This window comes from Pinus tabuliformis, chromosome 7 (assembly GCF_031772625.1).
Source record: "Pinus tabuliformis cultivar Carrire ecotype Pingquan chromosome 7, CPIR1, whole genome shotgun sequence".
Taxonomy (NCBI): domain Eukaryota; kingdom Viridiplantae; phylum Streptophyta; class Pinopsida; order Pinales; family Pinaceae; genus Pinus; species Pinus tabuliformis.
In genome coordinates, this window is record NC_142293.1 from 315324586 (window position 1) to 315334284 (window position 9699).

Here is a 9699-nt window from a genome sequence, read left to right on the forward strand (position 1 = left end):
TGTTTGTATGACTTGAATTTGATTGACTAAAAATACATTTTTATTAATTTATTTATGTCTATGCTTAGAAGACTTCAATCTCACCAAATTATAGAAATATATAAATAATCCAAAACCATCCTTAAATTGTGCATAGACCTTTTATTAATCTCATGTTATTTATTTCACAATGACAATTGATAGTGATGTAGAAAATAATCATCAGTAACTATTTTCTTAACAAATGTTGATTACTAACTATGCAGTTGACATCAATATCAAACTAGAATACAAATCTGACACAATCTAATAACGAACGATTCAAGTTTTGAATTAGAGGAAAATGATGTGTGTTTCTAGATGTAGGAATGTGATTTTGAAACTTGTCTGTTTCTATATGTAGGAATGTCATTTGGAAACTCTTTTGAAGGTTCTAAAAGAGAAGGGAATATATGATTCATGCCCACATGCACCAGAACGCTTTCCCATCCATGGAAATCAGTGTTTATGTTCCAACCTAGTGCTCGAAAATTTCACTACTTCAATGCATATTCATGATAGGATTACTCATCATTAAAGGCTTATTATTATCCTTCTCAGATTATCTTCGGATTATTCTAATTGGATTACTTATCATTCAAATATAAGTACGATTATCTTCCTCTAATTATCCTCCCTGGGTGACCAAACCTCAGACCTGATAACTGGGAGGGTATCTCTCTAGTACTTAATTTCCACATAATATCCATATGACATTCTTGACCAATGTTGTTGTTTTTCTTCAAGCGGAGCGCTGATCAAAAAAACTTTTTTGTGGAGAAAATTCTATGATTAAAACTATTGACATTCACGATTTCTAATATAGTTTCAAAAAAATATCGTACCCTCTCTGCATCCCTAGCAAATTAGTTTCTGCTTTTTATCCCTAAACTCCCAGTTTTAATGGCCCACCTTAGCTCGAATGCTTGTGTTTTTTTGGACTTGGTGATACTCCGGATTGGTTGATTCTAATTTGAAGTAGCATGCGTTCTTCTATCTGAAAAATTCACTACTAGACAAAAAGGGCTTTTAAGACATTAGTTTGAGAAGAAATATCATTTTCGTCTCAATTTACCTTTTTCTATTTCTGATTTATTTTAATTAAATATTTATTGTCTTTGTGGAAACCTACTATTTCTAATTTATTTTAATTAAATATTTATTGTCTTTGTCACATCATAATAATATAAATTAAGGGCAATACCCTATTGACTTCAAAACTTCATTTTAGTTTTCAAACTCTAGTGCTATCTCAGTGGAGAGGATGAGAAATGACCCCATTACTATCAACCATTACTAGGAGTTAGACTATCACCCATTGGAGATGGGGCTATACCATTCAAATTCGAACCAACTTCAAGAACATAGGTATATCCTTTTTCACTAAAATACCTACTACTCAGCTTAGATCATGTTCGCCTCACAAGCCTTAAAAAAAATCCATGATAAAAATCTAGGAACACCATTAATTGTACAAGTTGTCAATCCAAGATAAAAATCTAGGAACACCATTAATCATACAAGTTTTCTTTAGTGCGACTTTTTGGAAGCTTTTCTGGTGGGTTTTTCTGATCTAATTTCTCTAAAATCTGGCAGGAATTTATTGAAATCACAAGTTTGATGGTTAACCTTGCACAATGAAAGTGCCTTAGGTTTTTTCAGGGTGCTCAATCCATATATAGAGTGAAAAAACCAATTTAAATAACCCAAATCAAGATTTTACCTCAATATAGAGTGAAAAAACCAATTTAAATAACCCAAATCAAGATTTTAACTCAATATAGAGTGAAAAAACCAATTTAAATAACCCAAATCAAGATTTTACCTAAAACATTTCCAACAGATTTTGGCACCGGAAAGTCCAAAAAATCTCACTAAAAACAACTCCTTAATCGTAATTAGAACATAGAATAATCTTCAACCAACCTACCTAAACCTACCTAGTAAATGACCCCCTTCATTCTACCCAAGCGAGGGTCTTTGGAATTTGGTTGTAGAAAATGACCCTAAGTCATTACTCGGGAAGCATACAATACCCTATTTTTGGATTCCCATTTGGGGGCCGTAATAAGCCCTACAAAAAATTCCTCATGGCGCGAAAAATTCCAATGCAAAAAGTTCCAATATTGTGCAAGAATGCAAGGTCGTGATGGTCAAGATTTTGTAGTTAACTTAAGGTGAATGGCATCTACAGAAGCAAGCCTTTGCTAGCAAGAGTAGCTTGAGGTGTGTGTGATCTAGGGAAGCAAGCTATTAAGGCATCGAGGTCAGAACGAGACATATCGACAAGATAGGGTAATCTTCCGCCTGACCTTATCCAAACTTACAAGGATGGGCAGATAGAGAAGGGATACAAGACAAGGCAGACATGGCTTTTACCCCCTTCATTCTACCTGAGTGAGGGTCTTTGGAATTTTGCTATAGAAAATGACCCTAAGTCTTTTCTCGGGAAGCATACAATACCCTATTTTTGGATTCCCATTTGGGGGCTATAATAAACCCTACAAAAAATTCCTCATGGCGCAAAAAATTCCATTGCAAAAAATTCCAATATTGTGCAAGAATGCAAGGTCGTGATGGTCAAGATTTTGTAGTTAACTTGAGGTGAATGGAATCTACAGAAGCAAGCCTTTGCTGGCAAGAGCAGCTCGAGGTGTGTGTGATCTAGGGCAGAAAGCTATCAAGGCAACGAGGTTAGAATGGGACATATCGACAAGATAGGGTATTCTTTTGCCTAACCTTATCCAAACTTACAAGGATGGGCAGATAGACAAGGGATACAGGGTACAAGATAAGGAAGACAGGGCTTTTACCCCCTTCATTCTACCCAAGCGAGGGTCTTTGGAATTCGGCTGTAGAAAATGGCCCTAAGTCATTACTCGGGAAGCATACAATACCCTATTTGTGGATTCCCATTTGGGGGCCGTAATAAGCCCTGCAAAAAAATACTCATGGCGTGAAAAAATCCAATGCAAAAAATTCCAATATTGTGCAAGAATGCAAGGTTGTGATGGTCAAGATTTTGCAGTTAAACTGCGGTGAAATACATCTACAGAAGCAAGCCTTTGCTGGCAAGAGCAACTCGAGATGTGTGTGATTCTAAAGCATCAAGCGACCAAGGCAGCGAGGTCAGAATGAGACATATCAACAAGATAGGGTATTCTTATGCCTAACCTTATCCAAACTTACAAGGATGGGCAGATAGACAAGGGATACAAGGTATAGGATAAGGCAGACAGGGCTTTTACCCCCTTCATTCTACCCGAGCGAGGGTCTTTGGAATTTGACTGTAGAAAATTACCCTAAGTCGTTACTTGGGAAGCATACAATACCCTATTTTTGGATTCCCATTTGGGGTCCGTAATAAGCCCTGCAAAAAATTCCTCATGGCACGAAAAATTCCAATGCAAAAAATTCCAATATTGTGCAAGAATGCAAGGTTGCGATGGTCAAGATTTTGTAATTAACCTGAGGTGAATGGCATCTACAGAAGCAAGCCTTTGCTGGCAAGAGCAGCTCGAGATGTGTGTGATCTAGGGCAGCAAGTGGTCAAGGCAGCAAGGTTAGAATGGGACATATCGGCAAGATAGGGTATTCTTCCACCTAACCTTATCCAAACTTACAAGGATGGGCAGACAGACAAGGGATACAGGGTACAGGATAAGTCAGACAGGGGAAAAGGCACAAAAAATTGAACCCCTTACCCAACTCTAGTTTGGGTTAATCAACTTCTCCCTAAGCTTAGGCCACCTCCCTGCATAACCACTACCTCTATTATCTTTGGGTTGGTAGGAATTCGTGCTCAGTTGAGGGAAGGAATTCATGGGGGTGCTCATGGTAACAATGACCGGCAACATGTGGTGCGTGAATAACGATGTAATTTCCCAATAGCAGTTTCATGATGTCATACTATGAATCAGTGAAGGAAACAACTACCGATACCACCATCATCAGTGGCCATCATCCATAGGGCTACAAGGGTTAGAGGTATGTGGAAGTGATCAATTTTTTGTTGCATATATTGCAGTTTGGATGTCGGCCTCTGTTCTATTGATTTCTCATTTCTATATTTGTTTTGGGTTTCCTCTTGCTATAGAGTGCAACCACATACAACTTTCAGTTGGGAGTACAAAGGGTCAAATATTGCACCTTCCCCTCTGGTTCAGACCTCAACGTCCATGTTTTCTTGAATCATGGCATTTTAATTATTGGTGAGTTTCTTGTATTTACGATTGATTGAATTTTCTTGGAAAACATTAAGATATTGGAACACAGAGAAGTTGCATGAAACAAATAAGAATATGAATTTGGTGAAAAAAAATTCGAGAAAAATCCATTAATGTTAAATTGAAACAATGTCTCACAATATTTAGTTACAAGTCCACATGCTCTTAGATTGTTCTGCATGTGCTGTGTAGGCTATTTCAAATTGGTATTGTAGTAATATCACACGCTTAAAGTAATAGTATTTTTCATGTTTGCAAGTTACAATTAGGATTGAAATGCTTGATTTGATATTTTATTTCAAATTAGTCTTTCTAGTTAGTGGATATTAGTTAGTCTCTTTCTTGTTGAGAACTTGTTGGATGGTAGTTCTTTGAATTCACCATTGTTGTTACTCTATTTATAGTATAATACCTCACAACTCCCTTACCAAGTATGATGATTTGGGAGTGAGGCAATACATCAAAGCGTAAGTTGAAACTTGATAGGCATTTTCATTAAATATATTTTTAAGGATTATCAAGGAGATAATAGTTGATATCTGACAATATAGAAAACATATTCAACTGAACCTACTAATGTAGTCATTCCATTTAGATTCAACAAAGCTTGAATGTTTTTTTCCAAAATTTTGGTATATACAGTGACTAGTATGCATGTGCAAACTAGATCATGATTATGAACATCGTGACTTAGATTGGTTATGGACATACTATGTATTGATGATCAAGGGGTAGTTGTAAAAACCATAACAATTGGGCATCGGCCGTACACTCTATAATAAAATGTAGGTCGGGGTTATCTTGACTATGGAGAAGAATATCCAAGGCATGAAATGGCACATGTAGTATAAAAAATGTAGAAGGATCTCAGATGATGCCTTGTATCCATCTGAGGCAAAAGGACTACTTCTCTAGCATAGAAGAGGAGGGAGTCAAATAAAATAAATGTAATTCTATATCATCCCCAATTCAATCATAGTATTTACATACTTCTATTCCTCTTCAACTCTATCTCAGACATGGTCCAAAGAAAATTCTCTGCTGTAACTTTCATAATTTTCTTTTACACTCCCCCTGTTTTAAACATCCTGCTACTAGTACAGCTGAATGATGTCTTCAGCAAGTAGATCAATGTATTCACTGAAAAAAAGTGGAAGATCGATTTGAGAGTAAAATTGTGTGACCCTTTAGTGGCTTCAAAGATTTACCTTGAAGATTTGAGCTAATTTCCTTGAAACCTTTTGGGCTGGGTGTTTCTTCTTGGAAAGGAGAGTCAAGAACTGAAACTGGACTAGGTTGTTCTACTTTCTCATTATTAACTTCTCAAGCTCCAGATACAGAATGGTGCAAATGGTTTGGTGGACTGCAAGATGCTGAAGAGCTCGGTGGTGGTTGCTCAGATGGAATCCCCTAAAGGCACTCCAATTCATTAGCTACTAGCATGATTCATTAGATAAAAAAAGACCAGATATAAAGAATGTGAGAATAAAGTGCTTGCGGAGAATTCACAAGTTTATCTTTCCACATAGACAGAGTATTGTAGAAATGGAAAAATTGATGAGCATTTTACCTCAGTTACATAAACAACATTGTCATCAAATTGTAATGCATCACTTTGCACAGAAGTAGGGGAGTCCAATGTTTCCAATGCAATCTCCTCCATTTTATTAGAATCTACAGGTAAGGTCTCACTTATGATTCCCTCTGAAAGCTCAAGTGGTTCATTTTCCATATGGTGAGCATCTGTTGATTGCTTGCAAGTTTTCTGATGCTCCAAACCATCCAGCACTGCTAGGAGTGCATCACATCCCTCATCCAAGGTTTGGACAGAAGCATCTAGTAGTGTCAATGAATTAGAGTTCTGGCTGGGTGATCTTCCTCCCCACAATAATATGTTTCCCTCCAAACTTGAATCATTCCCCTTGAAAACAAATTCATCGTTTCTAATCTTGTTGAACTCAGTAGGAAGGTTGATGCTTGACGTGTCAGAAACAATCTCATGTTCCTGGCCTGTGCTGGCATCAGAAATTCTGCTTTGCATTTCTAACCTCTCTCTGTCAAAATCCATGGATGACACATGTATTGATGGATATCTCAAAAGACTTCTAGATGGGATATTCCCATTTTCATCTTCACAACCAGTATCAGATTCATGTCTAACGTGCAGTTGATTTTCTTCAGCTCCATAATTGGTTTTGTTGTTGTTTATGGAGCTCTTAGGTTGGCATATTGGTTTTTTGTCCTCACGCAAAGCAATAATTTTCCCTAATGTGCTTAAATTCCCTCTAGACTACTTCTCGCCTTCATTTGCATGGGTCAACCTCAGTCTCTTTGACATACGCTTTTTAGCTTCTTTGTTGACTGTAGATTCAGATGAATTTGGAGACTTACCTAGAGGATATGATGAAGTACCACCATACCTCTTTGTGTAGTCCAATGAATGTTTGGTAACATAAGTGGAAACATAAGCATCTCTGCAAATGCCTGGCTCTCTAGAACTATCTCTAGACCCATTAAATGAATTTTTCTTGCCATTAATGCTAGTGAAGGAAGTAGAAACTTTCCCGAATCTGGAATGGTCTTTTGTTAAATCTCTAGTCACACTTTCTCTCACTTGCCTTGCAATCTCTCGAGAAATTTCCCTTGGATCTTTGGGCCCATCATGAATTCAACTCCTAACACTCTCTTGAGTATACTTAGAGTCATCCTTCCTGGTTTCTTTGAGTCCCATCTTAAGTCTTTCCCTTACTTCCTCCAGAAAATTGTGAGCGTTAGCTCTTTCACCTTCACCTAGACTTTTAAAAGCAGTTTGATATTGAGAAGAGTAGCTTGGTCGTGAAGTGGGTCTAGCATTTTGAACACTTCCAGGGCCAGGATTTAATACAAATATCCTTGTTGGTAAAGAACCATCATCACTCTTAACTGGGGCACCTGCTCTAGAGTATTGATTACCCTGATATTTTGAGCTTCTCACCTGCCATTCTTCATCTCTTCCTGTCAAAAAATTTCTACCCTTTTGCTTCTGAAGTAGTTTTTCATTTTTTTTACCTTCTTTGGAATAGATTCCTTGACTAATATCCTCCTTTTTCAGCATCTCATGTGCAGTCATTACATTCGTTGATTTCATTTTTGGAACATTTTTTTCTTCAGAAGACATTTGCGAAGCAGACTGCAAATCTTGAAGATGCTTTGCAAACAACGAATCTGGTTCTTGAAGGAATTTAAGGAACAAATCCTTGTTTCACTTCAATACTCCTAGTGCATCAAGAAATTCTTCCGACTGCTGCAATGTCTCATCAGTGGCAAGATGTTTAGCATCAATGAACTTCTGGCATACAAAAGCCATCTTTGCCTCGTCCAGCATTTCATGAACAAACATCTGTTTCTCAACTAACTCTATGCCAAGTTCATCCATCTGTTCACTCTTTGAATGATCGTGACATGTTGAACATTGGGAAGCCTCAAACTCATTCTTGAATTCATACATGTGCTTTCCCTGAGGTTGATCAAATGTAGGTGCCCTTTGTTTTCTATGATTAGGAGACTTCTGTTGAGATTTTGGAAAAGAAATTTCCTTACATACCGAAGTCCTTGATTTCTGTGGAGAGATTCTGACATCATAGCTTGGCTTAGGTTGCTGTTGATGTTTCCCAGATGTAATTTTATGTGGATCATTATCTGATTCTTTCATACGTTCTTCTAGCATTGTTTCTGCTGGGAATGTATCAAGTCCCATCAAACGTGCAACCACACGAGGAGTGCGGCATTTTGCTTCCAGCTCTTTCGACATTTCTTTTGCTATTGATGCCTTCATAGGTAATCCACTTACCTTCTTTGTTGCAGGAATTTTTCTGGAATCATAAATCTAGAGATTTTATAAACATCAATTAGCTTACTAAAAATATGCTACCCAGTTTACATATGCATTATAATCTAGACCCTAACAAACAATTATGCTTCCAGCCACATCAACATCTTCCTACTGCTAGAACCTATAATTAGTCAGTTCAAAGTCAACATAACCCCAACGAAGATACTTACAAGCACATATTCATTTTCAGCATCCCTGGATTTTGGCATTTCAACAAAATCATTTGACCCATCCACACTGATTCTATGATTCTCTTCTTCTGCAATATAATAGATTTAGTAGGATAAGATTATAGTAGCACATCGTCAAAATTCTACATTATTAAGCATAAATTATTACAGATTGACACGTAACTGGGAGATCAAAACCACTTGAAGAAATAGGTAATTGGGAACTAGAGCCACAACATAAAATTCCACTAGACCTTCAGGGGTTCCATATCATAATAGAATGTAAAAGCGCATCCAAGTAAAATGCATAGAATAACTCTGCTACTTCTATTAAACAAACTTTAACATGTAGGATGTTGATAATCGATATCATGGTAGAACAAAGAGATTTTCCTCCTTTGTGGTTTAATTGATTTGGAATCTTTTGTATTTATATGTACTAGATGTTTGGGTGTCTGATGGAAAGAAAAAATAGGCGAGGAGTCACTTATTCTTCACCAGAATAAAAGACACTGAGGTAACAATAGACTAATGCATCCAACCCCTATTTTCTCTTTTATTTTGGCTCTCTTTCTGATGTAAAATTATACAATTGAAGTGAATATAGACACAAATTCTCGTCGCGTTTCTGCAGAGCAAGGAGCAGAAAAGAGACCAAAAGAAACATTCTCTAATATACTGGAGGTTTTGAGCCAAGCCTTTCATCTAGTTCATATGTTTCAGGGCCAAGTATCAGGTATAATGAACTAAAATATGCTAAAGCCTATATAAGTTGAAAATAATTCTAATTTGAATTCCTACTGTTTCAAGGAATGGCCTAAAATCATGTTGTGTTTCATTGCATTTTCAATACTTTTTTAAAACTAAATGCTTCAGATGAGCAACAAGCCCATGTAAGCTTGGATTTGATATGCACTGAGAGATTGCTAAGGTTGAGCAGTTTAGGGATCAATTGATATTATGGTGGGTATAATTTTTAGATTCCCTTTTTCCTCTATCTTTTCAACCAATTTTATCTGACTGGATCCCTCATGAAAATTTTGTTTCTTGGAACTTTTACTAGTTCTGGAACATAGTATTTCCCTACCACAGGCTCCTTAAACAGGACATGAGCTATAGATACTTTTTCTTCTTTATAATCAGGTCCACTTTTATCCTTTTATTTTTTCTTGCTCTTACCTTATGTCATTGGGAAGGTGGATCCTTTACACTCACATTAGCGTTGAAAAAGGACCAGATTTGCACAATACATTTCCCAGATATAGGTAAACCAAGTCTGTGATGTCAACAACTAGGTGGATGTGCTCCAATTGCAAGGTACTCATAGTTAATTCGGTTTCCAGCACCTTGATTTCTTTTATTGAATCAATCCAATTCCTAGAGAGATCCACCCACATTTAGCAGAAAGTCATTC

The 9699-nt window shown here is 36.9% G+C and overlaps 1 protein-coding gene across 1 annotated transcript; it reads right to left on the bottom strand.

Moving 5' to 3' along the window:
- Positions 1 to 7452: 7452 nt before the first annotated feature.
- LOC149247184 (uncharacterized) lies at positions 7453 to 8108 on the bottom strand. Its single transcript, XM_089458143.1, has one exon. It carries the CDS (start codon positions 8056 to 8058, stop codon positions 7486 to 7488), a length of 573 nt encoding a protein of 190 aa, XP_089314269.1. The 5' UTR covers positions 8059 to 8108; the 3' UTR covers positions 7453 to 7485.
- Positions 8109 to 9699: the final 1591 nt, after the last annotated feature.

Coding starts and splice junctions, on each gene's coding strand:
- LOC149247184 (XM_089458143.1), bottom strand. CDS start 8,058: ATGAAGGCATCAATAGCAAAAGAAATGTCGAAAGAGCTGGAAGCAAAA.